This window comes from Ambystoma mexicanum, chromosome 1p (genome assembly GCF_040938575.1).
Source record: "Ambystoma mexicanum isolate Mex_15411 chromosome 1p, UKY_AmexF1_1, whole genome shotgun sequence".
Taxonomy (NCBI): domain Eukaryota; kingdom Metazoa; phylum Chordata; class Amphibia; order Caudata; family Ambystomatidae; genus Ambystoma; species Ambystoma mexicanum.
Genome location: NC_090921.1, coordinates 1,457,209,043 through 1,457,233,597, shown reverse-complemented (window position 1 = coordinate 1,457,233,597; position 24,555 = coordinate 1,457,209,043). Strand labels below are relative to the sequence as shown.

The 24,555-nt window shown below is 51.0% G+C and overlaps 1 protein-coding gene across 1 annotated transcript in view; it reads left to right on the top strand.

The window, feature by feature from the left end:
• Positions 1–24,555, top strand: part of GAN (gigaxonin) — a 654,734-nt gene that overhangs the window by 494,927 nt on the left and 135,252 nt on the right. The window contains exon 9 of the mRNA XM_069607099.1: positions 13,144–13,275. Coding sequence (XP_069463200.1) covers positions 13,144–13,275 — 132 coding nt within the window. The remainder of the gene's footprint in view (positions 1–13,143; positions 13,276–24,555) is intronic.

The following is a 24,555-nucleotide window of genomic DNA, read 5'->3' as shown; positions in this document are numbered from 1 at the left end:
GCCATCAACGTCTCGCCAACTGGCTAGAAGGGAAGAGCCCGTCCGGCGAGAAGAAGAAGAAGAAATCCGAGCGGTCTTCTAAGACCTTTGAGGACGCCCCGGCGACGGGGGTCCAACATAAGGCCAAGCACCGCGAGTCCGCTGGCTCCGGGAGCGCCGAACGGTCGGGCTCTACGGGCGCCAGGCAGGGCGCACCCTCCCCGGCACCATCAACCACGAGCCAACGCTCTGGATCGGGTAAGAGGAAGGCAGAGCACACGGCGAAGCTCCTGGAGAGGCCCCGGTCGAGCTCAAAGGCGGAGGGGGAGCGAGGCGGTGTCCCCCCCCCCCCTCAAGGATAAGGCGGTGAGCGCACCTAAGGTGGTGAAGGCCTTAATCCATCCGGCCAAGCCCTCTATCGAAACTGTCGCGGCGGCCCTGGCTCAGCCTGTGCAGGCTACACCAGTGGTGGCGACCTCGGGGCTCAGAGTCTCCCTGCCACCTCGGAGGGAGTCCTCTTTTGTGCCCATCGATAGGACCCCCGTGAAATCCCCCGAGGAGAAGAGAAAGGGGGGGCAGGGCGTCGTCGTAGACTCGGCTTCAACCTCGGAGGAGGAATTGGTCGAGGTCTTAAGCCACGGCCTCGGCGTGGAAGAAGACCGGCCCGTCGGGATGGATCGCCCGTCGGATTCCCCTCTGCCAGCACCGCAAGATTGGATCGTTCCACTCCATGATCACCAGGGCATCCGAGCTTTTCCAACTCTGCCCTGAGGAGAAGAAGAAGGAAGGTTTCCTTTATCAGCGGCGCGAGGCCAAGAGGAAGACGGTCCTCTCAGTGCCTCTATTGGACGACATTTGGGATGAGGGCCTCACCCTCCTCAAGAACCCTTCCACGACGCCAGCTAGAAGAGACCGGTACGAGAAGAAGTACCGGGTCCCGGACACGGCCCCCCTGTGCCTCCGGGCGCAGCCTACCCCGGACTCCGTCGTCTCCGCGGCGGCCAGGAAGAAAGCGGGGGGAGGTGCGGCCTCCACATCGACTTCCCCACCGGACGGTGAGGGAAAGAAATTGGACGCTATGGGACGCAGAGTCATCTCGTCGGCAGTGACGACGATTAAAGCGGCCAACGCCTTGGCTATCGTGGCCCGCTACGACAGGGAGCTCTGGTACAAACTGGCTCCCCTGCTGGACTTCCTGCCGGACGACAAGAGGACAGAGGCCCTGGAGATCCTGCAGGAAGGTGAGGTGGCTTCGGACCACGCCATTACCGTTGCGACGGACATCGCCGACACTGGGTTCCGCCAGTTGGGCAACGGCGTTTGCCTTAGGCGGCGTGGATGGCTCAAGGCTACGGACTTCCGTCAAGACGTTCAGACCAGAGTCCTGGACATGCCCTTCGATGGGAACAACCTGTTTGGGAAAACAGTGGACGATTCCCTTCAGGCCATTAAAGCGGACACTGAGACGGCCCGGGCCCTGGGAGTTCTGCAACGACGACGGACGCCCTTTCGGAGCAGCGGAGGCAAGGGCGCCTCCAAAGGTTCCGGCGGCGGTTTCTCCACCTACCGTCAAGCGGCCCGCTCGTCGTCTCAGGAGGCCTACAGAGGACGAGGCAAGTCTGGCGGACCCCGCCGTCGTCGCCAAGGAGGTCAAGGCAGCAAAGCCTCGTCGAAGCAGGATTGAACCGGCCGTGGGGTCGTGCCCCCACCGAAGCACCCCGGTGGGAGGCCGGCTGGCGAGCTTCGTCAGCGTGTGGGAGTCCATCTCCACCGACCGTTGGGTGCTGGACGCCTTGGCCCGGGGCCACGCGCTCGAGTTCCAGAGAAGGTGCCTGCGCGTCCCCCCCCGTGGCCAGGAAAGAACTTCTCGTCGTTGGATTTGGAGGATGCCTACTTCCATATTCCCATCCTAAAGGGGCACCGAAAATTCCTCAGGTTTGTGGTCCAAGGGCGTCATTACCAGTTCAAAGCCCTCCCCTTCGGACTACGGTCGGCACCCAGGGTGTTCACCAAGTGCCTCGCACCGGTGGCGGCGCAGCTGCGCCGCGAAGGGATCCACGTCTACCCCTACCTGGACGACTGGCTCATCCGAGCCAAGACGAGGGAGCTCGCCGTGGTTCACACGGCAAGGACCGTCCAACTTCTCACAGACTTGGGATTCTCCGTGAACTACGCCAAATCCCACCTGGTACCCGCGCAAGATGCTCTGTTTCTGGGAGCGAGGCTCAACACAGTGTCCCTTCTGGCCTCCCCGTCGGAGGAGAGGACCAGGACCATCCTGGGCAAGGTGCAGCGGATGTTGGTGGCCGACGCGGCCAAGGTGAGGTCCATCAAGTCCCTCCTCGGAATGATGTCTTCCTGCATCTACCTCATTCCCATGTGCAGGCTCCGGATGCGCCCGTTGCAGGAGTTCCTGGACGCGCGCTGGATCCAAACGACGGGCAGCTTCGAGGAAAGGATCACACTCGACGAGAGTTTCCGACGAGCGATCCGGTGGTGGGGCACCCGCGCGCATCTGACGGCGGGCATGGACTTCCAGACCCCAGCCCACCAGGAGACAGTGACCACGGATGCCTCCCTGGAAGGGTGGGGAGCGCACACCGAAAATCTGCACGCAAGAGGCCTTTGGCTCCCGACGGAGAAATCCCTACATATCAACGTCGTGGAGCTCCGTGCAGTGTTTTGAGCCCTCAGGTCCTTCCTTCCGTCCCTCAAGGGCAAGGTGGTGAGGATCTTCACCGACAACACCACCACCATGTTTTACATCAGGAAACAGGGCGGAACCAGGTCCCCAGCACTGTCCAAGGAGGCGCAGGACCTGTGGCATTGGGCAGTCGCCCAAGGGATGTTTCTGGTGCCGTTTCATCTGGCAGGGATAAAAAACACCATCGCCGACTCACTCAGCAGGGAGCTGCGCTCGTGCCACGAGTGGGAACTACGGCAGGATCTAGTGGATCGCCTCTTCTGACGGTGGGGCACACCCCAGATCGACCTGTTCGCGGCGGCGACGAACTCCAAGTGCCGGAGGTTCGCCAGCAGGTTTCCCCAGGCGAGGAGCATGGGCGATGCTTTCTTGTTCCCCTGGGAGGGCCTGTTCCTCTACGCGTTCCCTCCTTTGCCACTGCTAATCCGGCTCGTCAACCAGCTCAAGAGGTCACGGTGCAGGATGATCCTCGTCGCACCTGCGTGGCAGAGGCAGATATGGTTCCCGGACCTTCTGGACTTGTCAGCGTCCCCGCCAATCAAGCTGCCGATGGACGCGGATCTGCTCTCCAGGGAAGGAGGCGCCATCCTCCACCACGACCCGAAATCGCTGAACTTGCAGGCCTGGCTCCTGCAGCGCTAGAGTTTGGAGGATACGACATACCGGCCGACTGCAGAGAGGTTCTTGCAAAGGCCAGGGCGTCCTCGACTCTTAAATGCTACGGACACAAATGGAAGAGGTTTTCTGTCTGGTGCCACGCACAGAAGATTAACCCTCTACGGATTACGGCTCCCCAGGTACTGCCGTACCTGCTGACTCTGGCCAAAGCTGGACTGGCACACGCGTCCATCAAGATTCATCTTGCTGCGATCTCCCGATACACCAGAACCACGGGCCGGTCGTCCCTGTGGTCTCATCGTCTGGTGAAAGAGTTCATGAAGGGACTGTTCAGATCGTTCCCGCCGGTGAAGGCGCCGGCCCCGGCGTGGGAGCTCAACGTGGTGCTGACCAAGCTCATGGGACCTCCGTTCGAGCCTCTGCACTCGGCCCCGTTGAAGTTTCTGTCGTGGAAAACAGCGTTTCTTGTGGCCATCACCTCCGCTGAAGTTCTACGTGGACCGCACGAAGTGTTTTCGGAAGACGTCACAACTCTTTGTGAACTTTGGACCTGTCAATCAGGGGAAGGCTCTCTCGAAGGCTTCCATTTCCAGATGGCTCTCCGGCTGTATCATGTACTGTCATCGGTTGGCAAACCGACCGCTGCCTGGCCGTCCGAGAGCCCATTCCACCAGAGCGATCGCAGCTACCACGGCGTTCCTTTCTGGTGTGCCCCTGCTGGACATATGCAGGGCTGCTACGTGGAGGTCGACGCACACCTTCACGAAATTCTACTGCGTCGATCGGGATTCCAGGGAGGAGTCCAGGGTCGGCCAAGCAGTGCTGCGCAACCTGTTCGCCTGAGGTGAGCCTGGTGAGGAGGTAAGATGCTTAATGTTGAGTTTGATGTAATGCTTAATGTTGAGCCTTTGCCACCTCCCGTGGTTGTGCATGTGTGTACTGCTATGTATTCTTTATTCATGAGCATGTGAATCCATGCCAGACCCCATGCTGGAGAAGGAACCAAGTTACTTACCTGTAACTGTTGTTCTCCAGCATGGGTCTGGCATGGATTCACATGCGAACCCTCCCGCCTACCCCTCTGCGGCTCTTCACTTGGTCATACTGCCACTTCACGTGCTTCCAAATCTGAAGATGGCTGCCAGAGGCGGTGCTTAGGTAGAGGGCAGTCATTGGCTGTGGTCAGTATGACGCAGAGACCAGTGATTGGTTATTACTACGAAAGACAGATCAGAAACGAAACTGATACTGGTTTTTTCTTTACCGAGGATTCCCAGCCTGACGACGGGGAATATTCATGAGCATGTGAATCCATGCCAGACCCATGCTGGAGAACAACAGTTACAGGTAAGTAACTTGTTCCATCTGCGGCCTGCCTCAAGGACATGGCCCAGGACAAAGGGAGCTCGAAGCCCGGATCCAAGCTATTCAGGAACTGCCCTGGATGCGGATTATATAACGTTTTCAAGGAGGACGAGCATTCGCGATGTCTCTACTGCCTCCATGGGGACAAGACGCACGTGGAGAAGGACTGTGCGTTCTGCAAGAACCTTTCTGAATGGACCAAACCAGATCATTGTTCCCGCCTTGCCACCTGGCTGGAGAAGGGCACAGCAAGTGAGAAGGCGAAGAAGAAGTCTGAGCGGGCTTCTAAGTCCTTTGAGGGCGCCCAGGCGACGGGGGCCCAACGGAAGGCCAAGCACCGCGAGTCCGCGGGCTCCGGGAGCGCCGAAAGGTCAGGCTCTTCGGTTGCCAAGCAGGGCACTACTTCCCCGGCACGTTCAACCACGAGCCAGCGCTCTGGGTCGGGGAAGAGGAAGTCCGAGAACCTGGGTAGGTCGCTGAAGCGGACCCAGTCGATCTCGAAGGGGGAGCGAGGCGTTGACCCTCCCCCCAAGGCGAAGGCCCAGGACGCACCTAAGGTGGTGAGGGCCTTGATCCACCCGGCTAAGACCTCTACCGAAGTGCCTCTGCGACCCTGGTGGAGCCGGCTGAGACTATGCCAATGGAAACGGCCTCTGGGACCAGAGTATCCCTGCCGCCGCGGAGGGAATCCTCTTTCCAGCCCATCGCTAAGACCCCTGTGAAGCCCCCAGCTGAAAAAGAGGGGGGGGGTGGCCGTTACAGACTCAGAATCTGCCTCCAAGGAGGAACTGAGAGGGGCCTCAACGAAAGGCCCATAGGCCTCAACGAGAGGTTCATAAACCTCAATGAGAGGTTCGATCCCAGGGGACGGTCCCTGCTGACGTGATCGAGGATAGCGACGAGGACGACGAACAAGGCCCACTGGAGCAGCCATCCCATTCGTCGCAGCCATTGCCCGAGCCCCAGGCTAGCTCGGCGGCCATTTTGTTGGCAATCCAATTCTTATGTACCGAGATAAGGACGAGATTACCACGCACCCCGACGGAGGAGTCTGAACCAGGCCCGTCGGGAAGCCCTCCGAACAAGCAGAGGAGAGTCCACCCCGCTCCGCCCTTCATGCCTGAGAGACCGGTGGAACTCTCATCCCCCTCGCCGAGAGAGGATACGGCGACGGGGACGGACGATGACGGCGGCGATGACACAGTAGACATCCGTCGTCATCTCCCCCGCGGGCGTCCCCAGCCGACGAGGTTGGCTCTTTCCACGCCATGATAACCAGGGCATCTGAGCTCTTCCAGCTCTGCCCTGAAGAACAGAAAAAGGAGGGGTTTCTGTACCAACAACGAGAGTCTAAGAGGAAGACGGTCCTCGCGGTGCCTTTACTCGATGACATCTGGGACGAGGGGCTTTCTGTCCTCAAGAACCCTGCCACGACACCCGCCAAGAGTGACCGGTACGAGAAGAAGTGCTGAGTCCCCGATGCCGCCCCCTTGTGCCTCAGGGCCCAGCCCACGCCGGACTCTCGTCTCGGCAGCGGCTAAGAAGAAGGCAGTGGGCGCGGCGGCCTCAACTTCCACTTCCCCGCCGGACAGCAAGGGTAAGAAGTTGGACTCTATAGGACGACGGCGACGGACTCCTAGTCGAGGGGGATCCTGTCCTCGAAGCAGCCCCCCGTCTGAAACCAGCGGGCGTCGAGGAACTCCTGTAGCGGACTCATCCGAAGTCTGCAAAGGGGCACAAGGTAGATGCATGAGGACATCATCCCGAGAAGGGACTTGATGGACCTCACCCTGGTGGGGCACCCGGGCTCACCTCACGACGGGCACAGACTTTCAAACCCTGGCGTTTCAGTAGACGGTGACTACGGACGCCTCTCTGGAGGGTTGGGGGGCCCACACCGGAGATCTCCCTGCAAGAGGCCTTTGGCTCCCGGAGGAGAGGTCTCTTCACATCAACATCTTGGAGCTCTGTGCAGTGTTCTGGGCGCTCAAGTCGTTCCTCCCGTCCCTCAAGGACAAAGTGGTGAGGATCTTCACTGACAACACCACCACAATGTTCTACATACGGAAGCAGGGGGGGCACCAGGATCTCTGGCACTGGGCCGTCGCCCAGGGGATGTTTCTGGTTCCCTTCCACCTGGCAGGAATAAAAAACACCATTGCCGACTCACTCAGCAGGGAGCTGCGCTCGTGCCACGAGTGGGAACTGCTCCAGGATCAAGGGGATCGACTCTTCCAACGATGGGGCAAACCCCAGATCGACCTGTTCGCGACGGCGACAAACTCCAAGTGCCAGAGGTTCGCCAGCAGGTTCCCACAGCTGAGGAGCATCGGCGATGCTTTCTCGTTTCCCTGGGACGGCCTGTTTCTATATGCGTTCCCTCCATTGCCATTGCTGCTCCGCCTCATCAGCCAGCAAAAGAAATCCAGGTGCAGGATGATCCTCGTCGCGCCGGCGTGGCCGAGGCAGGTCTGGTTCCCGGACCTTCTGGACTTGTCAATGTCCCCGCCAGTGACGCTGCCGGCGGATGCAGATCTTCTCTCCAGAGAAGGAGGCACCATTCTACACCACGACCCACAGTCGCTGAACTTGCAGGCCTGGCTCCTGCAGCACTAGAGTTTGGAGGGTACGATATCCCGGCTGATTGCAGAGAGGTTCTTGCAAAAGCCAGGGCGTCCTCAACTCAAGTGTTACGGTCATAAATGGAAGAGGTTCTCTGTCTGGTGCCGTGCACAGAAGATTAACCCTCTGCGGATTACGGCCCCTCAAGTGCTGCCGTACTTACTGTCGCTGGCCAAAGCTGGACTGGCTCACGCCTCCATAAAAATTAATCTGGCTGCCATCTCCCGATATACGAGGACTACGGGACGGGCGTCCTTGTGGTCTCATCGCCTGGTAAAGGAATTTATGAAGGAACTATTCCGATCATTCCCGCCGGTGAAGGCCCCTGTCCCGGCGTGGGAACTTAATGTGGTGCTGACCAGGCTCATGGGAGCCCCATTCGAGCCTATGCATTCGGCGCCTTTGAAGTTCCTGTCATGGAAGACAGCGTTCCTCGTGGCCATCACCTCTGCATGACGAGTGGGAGAGATCCAGGCCCTTTCTTGCAAGCCTCCATACTTGACTTTTCATGACACAAGGGTAGTGCTTAGGACGCACCCCTCCTTCATGCCCAAGGTGCTGTCGGACTTCCACTTCAACAAGCCCTTGGTGCTACCAGTTTTCTTCCCGTCGCCTTCGAGGCCGGCCGAGAGGACTTTGCACTCGCTGGATGTAGCTAGAGCACTGAAGTTCTACGTGGACCGCACAGAGTTTTCGGAAGACGTCACAGCTATTCTTGAACTTTGGGTCTGTGAATCAAGGGAAGGCTCTCTCTAAGACTTCCATTTCCAGATGGCTCTCCGGCTGCATCATGCATTGTCACCAATTGGCAAACCGACCGGTGCCCGGCAGTCCGAGAGCCCATTCGACCAGAGCGATCGCTGCTACCACGGCGTTCGTGTCTGGTGTGCCCCTGCTGGACATCTGCAGGGCTGCTACGTGGAGGTCGACGCACACCTTCACAAGATTCTACTGCGTCGATCCGGACTCCAGGGAGGAGTCCAGGGTTGACCAAGCAGTGCTGCGCAACCTGTTCGCTTAAGGTGAGCCTGATGAGGAGGTAAGAGATGCTTAATGTTGAGTGGTTGTATTGCTTAATGTTGAGCCTGTTGCCACCTCCCGTGGTTGTGCATGTGTATACTGCTATGTATTCTTTTATTCATGAGCATGCGAATCCATGCCAGACCCCATGCTGGAGAAGGAACAAGTTACTTACCTTTAACTGTTGTTCTTCAGCATGGGTCTGGTATGGATTCACATGCGAACCCTCCCACCTACCCCTCTGCGGCTCTTCACTTGGTCATACTGCCACTTGGCGTGCTACCAAATCTGAGGACGTCTGCCAGAGGCGGGGCTTAGGGAAAGGGCAGTCATTGGCTGGGGGCAGCATGACCCAGAGATCAGTGATTGGTTACTACTAAGAAAGACAGATCAGAAACGAAACTGATACTGATTTTTTCTTTACCGAGGATTCCCAGCCTGACAACGGGGAATATTCATGAGCATGTGAATCCATGCAAGACCCATGCTGGAGAACAACAGTTACAAGTAAGTAACTTGTTCCTTAAAGATCCTCAGCCCAGTCTGGCTATATCTCAGCCGTAGGCTCCAGCTTGTGCTATACAACCCAAGGATGACATCTCAATCCACATTTTCCAGACAATTCCGAACGGGGCGCAGCAGAGGTAGAGGCCAAGCAAATCGAAGATCGGTTCCTTCCACCAAGCAATGGCTCCCTGATTCAGGTCCCATCCCATATCCCCCCCAGTAAGGGGTGGGGGTTGCATTACACTATTCACCCACAAATGAGACTGGATAACGTCGGACAATTGGGTGTTGCCAACTTTAAGGTACTGATAATGCATGTAATTCAACTACTGTGCAATCATCCACCAAGAGTCTGATGGATAGTTTTAGAACGCGAACCAACCTATTCTACAAACTGATGGGCAAGCAAGCACTTCTAGAGAAGGGAGCCATTGAGCATGTCCCACCATCAGAGGTAAACCAAGTTATTTATTCAGGCTACTTCCTTGTTCCAAAGAAAGACGAAACCAAACCACTAGTATTTGATCTGAGACCAGCAAAAACATATGTCAAACTCAAAAGTTCAGGATGTCAACCCTTTGCTCAAAAAGGGAGACTGCATGGCAACACTAGATATGAAAGATGCATACCTTCATATTTCAATGCTGCCAGCACATCGAAAATATCGGTTTAAAGTAGGGTTGGCACACTACCAATTCAGCGTACTTCAATGCGGGGTTGCATCAGCACCCCAGAGTATTCACAAAGGTACTAGCAGTAGTAGCAGCACACCTGCGCAGAGGAAGTTTCCCATTGTACCCTTATTGGGATGACTGGCTCATAAAAGGAGAGACACTGCAAAAATGTCAACAAAATACACAGAAAACAATACATCTTCTGCATCAACTCTGTTTCTCTATCAACAAAAAGAGGTCAAGCCTAGTACCCAATCAGTAAAAAACCGTTCCTAGGGGCTATAATTCAACCAAACACTTTAGTATTCCCCTCCAACTATCGGGTCCATAACATACTAAAGCAAATTCCCTGTTATGCAGTTGGTCACCAGATAAGTCAGGAAAGTAATGTGCCTGCTAGCCATGATGGTATCATGCATCTTCATAGTGCCTCATGCAAAGCTACACTTGCGTCCAGTGCAACAGTGGTTGGCGAAAACAATGGTCACTGGCGAAAGTCAATTGGGACAATCTAGTGGAGGTTTCACAGACAGTGGTGGTGGTGCTTCAATGGTGGACAAAGGAAAACTTGTTAAAGGGAAAACCATTTGTCAACCCGCCAACACACATCATAATCACAACAGACGCATTACTCTCAGCATTGTGAGCCGATTGCCTCTACCATACAGTGAATGCCATGTGGACACACACTATTTATTTTATTGTTCATTTATAACACGTTTAATACCAGCGAGTAGTTTCTAAGCACGAGATCGGGATTCGAGCCTGTGTTGTACCGCGTTGTCTTGCTTTGAAGACAAAACTCGTTGCACCTGCGCTATACTTCCTCCCCCACTAGACACTAAACACTAGAAAAAGCACATCAGTGTTCTAGAATTGCTAGCACACTGCAAGCTTTCCAACATCTTAATATAGATAAACATACTAATCATAACAGGAAGCGCAATACAACTGCCTGGCAGACACTAAGCAGAAACACGGATCAACCCTCAAAACACAATTGTGAGTTACATTCGGACATTGTAGACAACATTTTCTCACGTTGAAAGCATCCAAACATCGATCTGCTTGCCACAAGAGAAATTGCAAAATGCCAAAGTTACGCCTCCAGATTCCAAGGGGAACGCACTTCTGGGTCAGCTCGTCAGGGATATTTGCATATGCTTTTCCACCAACACCACTCTTGAACAAGGTAATCTTTATGAGGCCCCAGGAGCACTTGATTCTAGGTGCTTCAATTTAGGCACATCATACGTGGTAATTCCCACCTTCTCAAAATGTCCATTTGTCCACCAATCACGCTAACATGCCCTTACAACATATTGTCACAGAATCAAGGGTTTAACCCTACATCCACACCCTCTGACATCCAACTAAGCAGCTTGGCTCCTGAAGTTATAGTTTGGCCACCTTAATTTGCGTAACGGATGCATGCAAATATTAAAAGAAGCACATAAACCAAGCACTGGACACTCCTACTTTAACAAATGGAAAAGATTTATAGTATGGTGTAGAAAGTCAAATGTCAGCCCAATTAACTGCTCACCATCGAATATAGTGCATAATCTACTTCACTTGTTAGACTCCATTCTGCTCTTTAATTCATTAAACGTCCATTGAGCTGCACTGTCTGGATAGACATAGCAAAGCAAGGCCTCTTGGTGGAATAATCCAGTTGTTGAAGCCTTCATGTAGGGGCTTAAAATACTTCATCCGTCTATTTGAAATCCACCCGCTGGGTGGGATTCATATATTGTTTTAGGAAAAAAGCTCATGGGCCCTCATAAAGCAAACCTCAAGGATCTCACTTACAAAGTCACTTTCCTTACAACCAACACTTCTATTAGAACAGTCAACTTCAGGCTGGAACCAAACCTTTTTTCACAATACATAAAAACAAGGTATCTTTAAGTACACACCCAGGTTTCTTGCCAAAATTAATTTCCATGTCAATAAATCCATTGAACTACCAGCGTTCTTTCAGGACCGTCAAAACTCTGGAAAGAGAGAGCACTCAATAAACCTGATTTCCAGAGGTCAGTCGTGTACTGCCTCAGCAAAGCAGAACCAATCGGGAAAACAAACCTGTTATTTGTTTCCCTAAGAGCCGGAAGAGAATGGGATACTGCCTCGAAGACTATCATTACTAGATGGATAGTAAGATGCATACTGCAGTGCTACATATTGTCCAACAAGGAGTTACCATGTACACTTAAAGCACACTACACACGTAGTACAGGAGCTACATTGGCCTTCATGGCTATTGCACCTTTGAAGGCTATAAGGCAGCCACATGAGTTCAGTGCCCACTTTCATGCAACATTACTGTGTTGACATACAAGCAGGGAATGACTCACAGGTGGGACAGGCATTTACTTGCCTCTGTTCCTTCTAGCAACTCACCTCCTTCACCTGTTACTGCTTGCTAGTCCATGCAAAGCATGCGATTCTAAGCAGATTCACAAGCCTCAGAAGACACACATTACACGTATCAGAAAGACTATTACAGGTATGTATCTGCTTAGATTCACATGCGCCCGCCCCGCTACCCTCGTTGGGAGTATAAGGTAGCATCGACCACATGTTTCTAATGTGGACACCTCTTCACATTCTTTTTTCACTATACACTTCATGCAACCTCAGGTCTGAAATAAATTAATCTGAGGACCTTGACGCGTGAAGGATCATAGGTACTGTACATGTCGCCGTATGGATAGTATTACATAGATGCCCTGTTATTGTCCCTTTTCAAAATTGAAAATGAATTGTGTAATACTCTGCACCAAACACTAGATGTCGGCCTATGCAAAGCATGTGAATCCAAGCAGATACAAACATTAAAAAGAGAATTACAGGTGTGTAGTGTTTCATGTACTGTAATCTGAGACGCCAATACGAAGGTCTACCGGTATCCCACACTATATAGCCTTTTTCAGTTGCTGAATAGATGCCATCTGAGAATACAATACAGAAAGTAAGCAACAATGGGTATATATTACATTAATTATCTCACCAAGAAATACTAGAACTCAAATGATGATTCCTTAACCAGAGAAAAAGTTCTGGGTGGGGAAATGTCTTGTTGAGGGTAAAATCAATAGATCATTTGTACAGACAGAAGGCGTGAGTCCTGAAACTGGGAGCATAATTATTTAACAAGTAAAACTTTATTTGTATCCGCTCATAAGGAAACCTTCAGACTTGTAAGAGTAATATGTAGAAAGAAATTGCCATTTGTCGTTCAGAGAACATACTTTTCTAACTTTTTCCAGAGCTCCTGCGTTTCCCCTTGCCATGCATACGAAGATCACCCAGTTTTATTTTTCCGTTTTGAATTCTGGGTCCTGTCATTTTTCTTTCTCATTTTAAATATAGGAAACAAGTTGCAGAATAATAAGAAAAAAATAGTGGAGGACTTTTTCACGCTTAGCAAGAGGAAACTGAAGACTTATTTTGTTTTGGTTTACTTGACTTCACTTCAACCATCAACGTTTATATTTTTAAAATGTTAAACCTGCCTAACAAAAGCATATAATAATTTGCTGGTATCTCTCGCAATTCTGTCGATTAGTATTACTTTAATCTTGATGGTAATTGCTGAACAGGAGTGCTTGCCCGTAATTAGTATGGTTTCCTCTGTATCTTGTTCTCTAGGTTTGGCGCCGTTGCCTGTGGAGTGGGAGTGGAGCTGTATGTCTTTGGGGGTGTTCGAAGTCGCGATAATGACAATCAAAACAGTGAAATGGTGGCATGCAAATCGGAATTCTATCATGATGAACTGAAAAGGTAAATCGCATTTCAATGTCCAACTTTGCTCAATATCACTTTGTATGCAATTCAAAACAGAAGTATTAAGTATTTCAAATTACCCTGAGAGGTTGCCATGGTTGAAGCAACTGCAGTGTTTGGGAAAGCAACTTGTGCCAAACTCACGGATATGTGAAGTCCACTTCTGTGGCGGTGATGCCCGTTTCTGTTCGACAAACAAAACTAGTATGTCAGTGTTATCAATATCCATATGTTTCCAGATGTATGAGCGCACTGCCTCCATTTTTTTAAATTGCAGTTACTCTTTTCATCACTACAACAAAGAACTTGGTTTGTAGGAACAAACTGGTCAATTATGACATGAATGCAGTGAGACACAAAGGCAGGTTCCCTCAGCAGCCCCTTATCCTGTGCAACAAGCATAATGTGCAGTGTTTTGCTAATATCATGGTAATTGGTAGGCATGGGCTGATCCATTATTTCATGTCACTCTGTCATCCGCTCCAGAGAACAAGAGGTGTAATATATATATTGGGACCATTTTTTAAATTTTTTTATGTTTTTATTTTTTAAGAACTAGCCCTTCCGGTTATCTGTTAACTAGAGGTATTTTCCATCATGTTACAAAAGCAGTGTCCTTTGGCAGTGGTGCACAATTCCACTGAAGTCATGTCTGCTCGGTTTCTGGGCAATATCTGCAAAAGACCGCCAAACAGCAGAGGGGGCAGGAGCTGACCCCGCCATCACCTCCTTGGTGTTAGAAATCTCTCACACTACTCGAGGACCACTCCAAGTAAGATGCATTAAGTGGTTTCCAAGCAGACCACATGGAGTGCATCACTCTCTGGGTACTTTTTGAAGAAATCAATGTAAGCTCTATGGTACATAACAGGATTGCTGGATAAACTTAAAATGCATCGGTTTGCGCTACGTGCAGGGGGGTTAGTGGTACCTGTATTTCGTTCTGATGAGATGGCAGTGTTTGACACATTTTGAGACTGCCATGACCACAGCTCGATTCTGACCGGGATCTCTCACATAGGGCAGAATGTCATCTGCATGAAAATAGTGGGAGGGGCTTGTGTGGGTAAATGGACATTCCCTTGCATTGATATTGCGCCATGATTGTGGAGACACATAGCCAAAAGGAGGGTCAAAACCGGCCACCAATTTAGAATACCTATCTTCTATTGGGTGCACCAAGACTCCTGCTTCATTAGTACACATCTAGCTGTGTGGCCTTGATATAGCAGTCCTTTCATCAACAAAACCCTTGCCTGATCCAATTTAACTACGGTGCTCAAAGGAAAATGGCATTTTGATTTACATAAATGCCTTGTTGGTGTTTAGTGTAGTGGCAACTGCCTCAAATCGAGGTTGAACTCATCCAAACTGACTAATAGTCACTGCAGTTTTAATAATGTCAGTCTGGTAGGAAACGCTTCGAGTCCAATATAACCACATGAATCTTGGGGCGGGGGGGGGGAGGGTGGGCACCTGGGGGAAGGGGGGCTGATTCACTAAAATTTAAGCAAAAAAGTTATTGGCCCTCATTACGACCCAGGCGTTGGACCATGGTGCTAATAGCACCATGGTCCATGCCGGTAACTTACCGACTCCGCCATGGCAGAATGGGGAATTACCGCCCCATTCCGAGGTTGGCGGGGCAGTAATTCCCCATGCCGCCATGGCCCTTCCCCATTCCCATTTTTGCCCCATAGGGCTCTATGGGACTGGGGAAAGCGCTAATTAGCTCCTAGGTCCCTTTGCGGGTTGGTTTTTTAACGCCTGCTAAAAGCAAAGGGACCTCGTAATCAGGCGTTAAGGGTTTAACGGCGCAGCCACCTTTTACGGCGCCGTTAACCCCTTAACGGCTGGGTTGTAATGGGGGCCATTTTCCATAATGTATAAAGAAATTGGGATATGGAAGCCACATAAGATGCACTGGCTTGTCTAGAAACGGGATATAGATTCTGCTAATCTTGCAGTGTCCAACGCCTATGTACTTGCCTGTAAGTGCAGGACTAATCAGCCAAAAAAGCCCTCTAAAACTCTGAAGATAGCCCATCAGACTAAACAACTCTGCAGGGCACAAAGCTATCTATTGACCACTTTCCTTCTGTGAGATTCACTAAATAAGTAATTAGCTGAATGGCTCTATACTTCAGCCATAGCAAAGCCTTCTTGATGTGTTTTAACCTTACCAACTATTTTATCTCTGACTTGGAGGAATAGAGATGTTAATCATTGATCTGAACATCCTGGCAAGTGGTTCCCTATACCATAACTACCCCCTTTAGATCTGATGGGCTATTGTTTCATTTTCAGAATCCATGAGTGTGGTCTACTTTTATCTTCCCCCCTCGAGACTTACTTTGCAGACATCATCCTACCCAAGAATCTAATTGGGCAATCTGCAGCCTCCCAGAACTAGAAACTTTGCCTCAATCTTGGCAAACACACCTCTGTCTCAAAAACAGACGGCAGTCCAGGTCCTGTATTAGGCTTACGATCCTCACCTCAACACCTCGCCTATTTGACAATATACAAACATTCTTGATTACTTATTGAGTGAATTGATCACCTTATACTTGCAACTAGATTGCTTTGTGAGACTAGCATATCTCATACGAAAGTCACCAACCCCCTCATTCTCCAGCATGGGGTCTGGCATGGATTCACATGCTCATGAATATTCCCCGTCGTCAGGATGGGAATCCTCGGTAAAGAAAAAATCAGTTTCAGTTTCGTTTCTGAACTGTCTTTCTACTACTAACCAATCACTGGTCTCTGGGCCATACTGCCCCCAGCCACATTTTTACCGCACGTTCAAGTGTTGGGAGTCCTTGTGCTATAGCTCTCGAGCTTTTACTGCGTTTTGCCTTTTTCCTAAGAGTTTTCTCTTATTTTTCAGTCAATTTGAGCCTCAAACTCCACCGATTCTTCTTCCGATCAACGGGCACCCGTTTTGGAATTTTCTACGCCCCTCATCGAGTTTCTCTTCTTGGAGGATTCCAGAAGATCTTTGAGGCCTACTCCACGTGGACATGGCCCAGGACAAAGACACGACGCCTACTGGATCCAAGCTGTTTAGGAACTGCCCTAGATGTGGTTTGCAGAATGTCTTTGAGGATGAACAACCCCAGTGCCTCTACTGCCTTCATGATGACAAGTCTCACGTGGAGGACTGCGCGTTCTGTAAGAACATGTCCGCCCGTACATTGAAGGACCGTCAGACTGGACTCACTAACTGGCTGGAAGGGAAGAGCCCAGCAGCAGGTGAGAAGAAGTCGTCCGAGCGGTCTTCCAAGACCTGTGATAGCGTTCTGGCGACATGGGCCCAACATAAGGCAAAGCACCGCGAGTCCGCGGGCACCGGGAGCGCCGTTGCTTCGGGCTCCTCGGCTGCCAGGCAGGGTGCGATGTCCCTGATGCCATCAACCGCCAGCCAATGCTCTGGCTCGAGGGGAAAAGGAAGTCGGAGAACCCGGGTAAGCTTTGGGAGAAGCCCTGGTCGATCCCGATGGAGAAAGCCAAAGGGGGCGAGGTGGTGACCCTCCCCCTAAGGTGAAGGCCCCAGACACGGCCAAGGTCGTGAAGGCCCTGATTCACCCAGCAAAGGCCTCGATTGAAGGAGTCGTGGAGGCCCTGGCGAAGCCTGTGGAGGCTACCCCAGTGGATTCGACTTCTGGGACTAGAGTTTCCCTCCCACCCCAGAGGGAATCATCTTTTCAACCTATCGAGAAGACCCCCGTAAAACCACGGGACGAGAAAGAGGGGGGGCACGGTAGCCATAACGGACACAGATACCACCTCCGAAGATGAGCTGGCTGACGTCAAAAAGATCCTGGATAAGAAGTTTGAGGAAGTCTGGTCCTACGGGTGGGATCCCGATGAGGTGGACGTAGAGAGCAATGGTGGCGCCGACGAGGAGCCGCGGGCCGTGGAGGAGACGGAGGATCTCACGCCCCAGCTGTCGCTCCCGTCGCAACCGATGCCTATGCCACAGGACAACTCGGGAGCGATCTTGATGGCTATCCAGACCCTGTGTACGGAGATAAGGACAAGGTTGCCCTTACCCCCAGCGGACAATCCAGCGGCGCCTAGACCGTCTGGGAGCCCACCGAACAAGCGCAGGCAAATCCATCCTCCCCCTCCTTTCCAGCCTTCAGCTCCTTCCCCTCCATCGAGGAATGAGAAGGGAATGGCGACGACTGGTACGGACGACGACGGTGGTGTCGACGGGACGGATCTCCCATCACCCCCTGCCTGGGCCTCCCCTCCTGACGAAATTGGCTCCTTTCACGCCATGATCGCCAGGACATCAGAGATTTTCCAGCTTTGTCCTGAAGAACAGGAGGAGGGCTTCCTCTACCAACGACGGGAAGCCAAGAGGAAGACAGTCCTCTGTCCCGTTACTGGACGACATCTGGGACGAGGGACTATCGCTGCTCAAGAACCCATCCACGGCTCCTGCGAAGAGGGACCGGTATGAGAAGAAGTACCGGGTCCCAGATTCCCCCCCGATGTGCCTCAGAGCTCAGCGTCCCCGGATTCAGTGGTCTCCGCGGCGGCAAAGAAGAAAGTGGCAGGGGTGACGGCATGAACTTCCACTTCCCCACCAGACGACAAGGGGAAGAAGCTGGACACCATCGAGTCATCTCGTCAGCGGCGACGACCATCAAAGCGGCCAACGCCCTCGCGATAGTGGCACGCTACGACAGGGAGCTGTGGTTCAAGATCGCTCCCCTCCCAGATTTCCTGCCAGATGAAAAGACGGCGGAGGCCCTTGAAATCCTTCAGGAAGGCGAGGTGGCGTCAGACCACGCCATCACGGTGGCCATGGACATCACCGACACTGGTTTTTGCCAGATGGGCAACAGCGGTTGTCTCCGCCAGTGCGGGTGGCTCAAGGCCACTGACTTCCGTCAGGAGTGTTCAGCCAAGTTTACTGGACATGCCCTTCGACGGGAACAACCTGTTCAGCAAGGCAGTAGACGAGTCACTGCAGGCCATCAAGACGGAAACCGAGACGGCCCAGGCCTTGGGTTCTCACCATCGACGGCTGTCCTTTCGGACCCCGCAGGCAAGTCTCAAGGTGCCTTCAAAGGATTTGGTGGCGGTTCTGTGTTGCACCGCCAAGCGGACCGCTCATCGTCGCAGGAGGCCTACAGAGGCCGCAGCAAGGCCGGACGACATCGGTGTTGTCGCCAAGGAGGCCAAGGCAGCAAGGCCTCAGCGAAGCAAGAATAAACCGGCCGTGACGTCGGGCCCCCACCCAAGCCCCCCGGTGGGAGGCCGGCTGGCGAATTTCGTCAACATGTGGGAGTCCATCTCCACCGACCGTTGGGTGCTGGATGCTCTGGCCCATGGGCACACTCTGGAATTCCAAAGAACGTGTCCCTGTCTACCACCCATGGCTAGGAAGGAAAACCATGTGCCACAGCTACTTCAGGAGGCACGAGCAATGCTAAAAAAGGGCGTGATAGAACTCATCCCGAAGAGGCTCCGGAGTATACTCGCGGTATTTCCTCGTCTGAAAGAAGACCGGCGGTTGGCGACCCATCCTGGACCTTCGCCCCCTCAACAAATACATCAAGTCCCAGAAGTTCCGGATGGTCCCCCTTCAGCACGTGCTGGGACAGCTGGAGGAGGGCGACTTCCTATCGTCGCTGGACTTGGAGGATGCCTACTTCCACATCCCAATACACAAAGGACATCGAAAGTTCCTACGATTCATAAGGGCGACACTACCAGTTCAAGGCCCTACCCTTCGGTTTGAAGTCAGCGCAGAGGGTCTTCACCAAGTGCCTGGCCCCGGTGGCGGCGCGGCTGTGCCTGCAGGGGATCCATGTTTACCCCTACCTGGACGATTGGCTCATCCGAGCAAAGTCAAGAGACCTCACTGTCGATCACACGGCGAAGACCGTTCGACTGCTCACGGATCTGGGATTCTCGATCAACTTCACGAAATCCCACTTGGTACCGTCACAAGACGCCCTGTTCCTGGGAGCCAGACTCGACACAGTGGCGCGATTAGCTTCACCGTCGGAGGAAAGGACGAAGGCCATCCTAGGCAAGGTACAGCGGCTGTTGACCATGGACATGGCCAGGGTGAGGTCCATCAAGTAGGCTACATATGAATCCACAGTGTAGTCTACTAAACCATATGTCAGGCTTTTTGCTTGGCACACATTCAATTGTTTCACATTCCGTTGTAGCCCTGTAGACAAATTGTGGGAATAAGCAGCAATGGGTTAGTACCTTGCCTTTTCCTCTTGGTCTTAGCCATTCCTCCAGGGTGCCGGTGAAAATATGGCCACCATGACTTTAAAGGGTTAACAGTGGAAGTTGCAGCAGATGTAGTACTGGTTAGCAGAACCGCCAGTGGATTAGCCCACGCGCCTGGATGATATGGTGAGTTGTCTTCTCTGTCTGTCATATTTACATTAAAAATAAAAAGTGTTTTTTTTAATATCAAATATACAATTTAAAAGGTGTTTTGGAGCCAATGCAGCATTGGCCAGAGATGATGCACCATGGGCCACTTTGTAGTGCTTGCCCCGCAGGCCAATATTTGCCAGTCCTCACCTGCTGAAGGGCCATGTTGGCCACGGATATAAAACACAGGCAGGTGGAATGGCAGAACAGCATGACTGTGCAGGAGGACAGGAAACACAACCCAGGAGAAGTCCAGGTGGAACAGGAGTCCAGGGAGAACAGAAGCTGCTGTTGGTCAAAGGTGAGACAGTCACCACTTCTTTGCCAAACCCCACCATAGTGCACCAGACCCACCTGGAAGTGCAAACCTTGGGCCCATTCTCCATATTCACAGATCTGGCTACAGTACAGATGATCTCTATAGTCAGGGGACCCCTACACTCTATGCTAGCTCTTGTATACAGAGGCCTAAAGGTCGGACCTTCTCTATAAAACTCACACAGTGTTAGGGGAGTTTTCCTAAAGTCTGCCAGCAGGTGAGACTCTCTAAAACTATCCCTTGGTATACAGGCCCAAACTCTTAGTATAAGTCTGTACTACCAAAAGGTTTGGTAGAATGGCAGAGCAGCCGGGATTCTCTTATGAGGATGTGAGCTGTAGGTAAGTACAATGAACTCCGTAAATCCATTAGCCCAAAGATACTCTCACACACTTGTAGTTATAGTACAATATACATTTATTTTATATACACAAGGCACAGTTCTACTCGGTTAAGTAAATAATATTTGGACTAACCAACACAAATAGGAAACTTCAGTAATACATTTTCAGGTGAGTGCTTCACCAGTCATCAACACTGTTCAATGATAAATCAATTAACTTCATAAAATCACTCAATGTTCTGTTGTAAGGAAAAGGGTTATTCAGCACTAGCAACAGCAATATACCACTTTGTAATACTTTTCAATGACGCCAATGCATTAGCAGTCATTCCCTAACTAGTTCAGAGTTATTCAGAGTCAGTTGAGGGGGGTGGGAAGTCATGTGTAGCAGTAGAAAAGCCAAAGTTCCACATACTTAGATTACTTTCAAGTAGGATGCTTTAGTGGAATAAAAAAAGTTATCAGGGACCTTGTAAAGGACTCCCTATATGTGTACTGGTAATGGGTGAACACCCAAACCTCTGATACTGCACTCCAGTAACACAGGAGCGACAATTTGACTAGAGGGAAGTACTACTATGAGCCCCACAGTACCTTCGTTCTTGAAGAATATGCAGCTGGATTCTCTCCTTTGCAACAGTGATGGACCCGGTCTCCTGTTCCTTGGTCGTGGTGGCGAAAGAAGGGACTCTGGAAGGGATGTCGCAGCAGCAGTCACGAAAAAGGACCCTCCGCAAGGAATTCTCCAGACTCCGTCTGCACTCTGATGAGTGGACTTTGAGGAGAGGGATCTTGTCTCTGGAGGTCCAACCAAAGTTCCAGGAGGATTCGTTCACAGGACGATGATGCACTGCAATTGGGTCTTAGGTCCCCTGGTGTTGGATGGTTTGCGGCCCTGGAAGGTCAGAGTATGTCTGGTGATGGCCCGTTCTGCAGGTCCTCTTACAGCTAGTTTGTCCCACTAGCCAAATGTAAGGCGCAGTCTTCTTCAGAGCTCCTCTGTTGATTTGAAAACAGGGTCAGGACAGCAGTGGTCTCTTTGCAGTTGCTGGAAGGGTCTGCCGGAGTCTCTGGTAATCTTCTGCCTCAGATTCCAGTGGTCGACTTGCCTTCTGCCTCAGGAGCCTCACCTTTTACCAGGATTTCCCCTTCATCCTCTGCAAACTCTCCATGCATTTTACAGAAAGGGGCGGGTGGCTGTCCAAACTGGACAGCCACCCACCCAGTAGGAATTGGTACCATTCAGGCATTTCAGCAGAAAAGGGATAGCAGAGTTTTGGGATCCTCCCACGCTTCTTGTCCACAAAGACCCACTGGAGCCTTGTCGGGTACACAAAGGGATCCTGCCAAAGACAGGACTGGCATCAATACCTCCCCCTCCCAGGCTAGTAGAAGAAGGGCTAACAAAGAACAACCACACAAGAAATGGCGAGGAAAAAAAATGAAGCCACCATGTTGGAACATAAGTGACCCTCCTGTGCATAAACACAGCTGTGAATACAGCCTGCGGTGGAAAATTGTGCATTAGTCGGTAGAATATGTCCACTGCCACCAGCCATAACTAGGGTTGTTACTGTAACTAAAAGGTTACAGGAGCAGAGAGAATGAGGATACTAGGTATCCCATCAGCACTCCACATAGGGTGGGGTGTGCCGATCTCTCGAGTGTGTCTAGGAAGGATAAAAAGTATCCCCTATCCTTAAGAACAGTCGTTTTTAAGGAACATCAAAGAATATAAAAAGGAGAACTCAGAAACACTGCACATAGGGTGCTGTGTGCTGCAAAAATATAACACAGTTGACTTTTTAACCAGTGGTCGAAGAGGGCGGGAGTGGTTGGGAGCGGTGCCCCTCTACTTTTTTTAAATTAAGTTTTACTGTTCCTATACTTTTTATTTTAAAAAGAAACCATTCCAGAATGATTTTGTTTTAAAATAAAAGTGTAGGATGAAGTTGAAACTTGCACTTTCAGTACACTGCCCTGAATGTTCCCTTAAACAGCAGGAGCATTTAAAAAAAAAAAAGTTTATTGGGCGTGATGATGGGTTTTGTGAGGAGTTGGGCCAGTACAGTAGGGAACATAGTTCCACTACTTTTTTCGTACACTTCGACCACTGCCTTTAATAGATATGGAGGAAAGAGACTCCTTAAAACATACAGAACAAAGTTCCCATGATTGGAGCAGGAAATAATGAATGAGTGGCAAAAGGCTTCCCTCATTCAGGAGAAAAGGAACAAGGCCCAGAAGTCCATCAAAAAGTGCTGAAGTTCTCAATAGGAGAAAGGATTAAGCATAAAATGGATACATCTCCCTAACACTTGTTCCCCAAGACTAAGGGACGGGAGGATCTAATCCACTCCTGGATGGATCTCTTGGTCAAGTCCGTCATACTTTCTGGAGAGACCATCAGCATTCTTATGTTTGGTACCTGACCGATTCTCTATGGTAAAGTCAAAACCTTGAAGGCTAATGGACCACCTGAGCAACTTTGGATGTTACCCCTTCATCTGCCTTAACCATCTCAATTGTTGGTGGTCTGTTTGAATTCTGAAGGTAGATCCATACAAGTAAAGCCCACACTATGGCAAAACATTCACATTCAATGGTTGCCCACCTTGTTTCTCGATCTTTTAATTTTCTACTGATAAAGCAGATGGGTTGCTCCCTTCCTTTGCTTTCCATCTGGGTCAAGACTGCTCCAATGTCTGTGTTGGATACATCAGTCTGCACTAAGAAGGCCCGAGTGTAATCTGGTTCTCTCAGCACTGGAGCGTTACAGGGGGCATCTTTCAGCCCCTGAAATGCTTTCTCACAGTCTTCATTCCACTTCACCCTTTTGGGGTATTTTGGAGAAGAACCTGTATTTAAAGAAGATATGGTCCCATAGTTCTCTATGAAATGTCTATAGTAACCTTTGAGTCCTAAAAAGGCTCTCAGTTGTGTTTGAGTAGTAGGGGTGGCCCAGTCTTGTACTGCTTGTACTTCGCTGGGTAAGGGCTTGATCTCACCTCCTCCTACCTCATGCCCAAGGTAGACCACTTTACTCTGCCCAACTTGACATTTGCTTGCCTTGATGGTCAGATTGGCCTGGTGAATAGCCTGCAACACTTGTTCAAGATGGACAAGTGGGGCTGCACACTACTATGTCAGAAGTTTGTAACCCATTCAGAACATGGTCTACCAGTCTTTGAAATGTGGCAGGTGTTCAGTCCAAAAGGCATGATCTTGAATTGATACAGGCCTTCTGGGGTAGTAAAAGCTGTGATCCCCTTGGCATTGTCAGTCATGGCAATTTGCCAATAACCACTTGTCAAGTCAAATATACTGAGTAATTTAGCTGAACCCAGCCAATCCACCAGTTCATCAGTCCCTGGCAAATGATGGACATCAGTTTTGGTAACTGAATTCAAGGCCCTGTAGTCCACGCAGAACCGTAGTTCTTTGTTCCCTGCTTTTGGTACCAGCACAACTGGGCTACCCCATGGACAAGCCGAGTGTTCAATAACTCAAAGGTCAATTATTTTATTGACCTCTTCCTTAATGTGATTCCTTGGTGCGACATCCTGTAGCCCCTGCTTTTCACATGTGTCAATCACCAGTGTCAATGTCGTGCGGACCCTAAGGGGTCAAGCCTAGTGTTAGTGAAAATAAAGGGGCAAACCGACTTAACAGAACCTTGCACTCCCCTTGTTGCTGCAGTATTAGATTAGAAGAGAGTTTGACTCCTTCTATAGACCCATCTGAAGGGTGTCACTCTCCTCTTCTTGACCAGAAGCTAGAAGCAAAGCTCCTTATTCTGGTCCAGGGACATAAGCCTTCAGTCGGTTGGTTGAAAGACCCTAGCGGCCTGCTGGGGTTGCCCAAGTCCACCAAATAATTGACCTTTCCAAGCTTGGCTACAATCTTGAAGGGTCCTTGTCCATTCATGTTTAACTGGTTTATTGGGACCAGAACTAGAAGTCGCTGGTCTGGAGTAAACCCCACCATGTTAGCTTTCTCGTTATGCCAATGCTTTTCTGAAGCATGTCATCATATGTGCCATCCTCTCTCTGAGGCCTAGCACAAAGTCAGTAATTCGTACTGGCTTTAAGGGTGGAACACTCTCCAGCCCTTCCTTAATCGGAGCCAAAGGGCTTCTGACTGGATGACTCAAAAGTGCTAAAACCCACTTCGGCTTGAGGTACCTCTCTGTAGG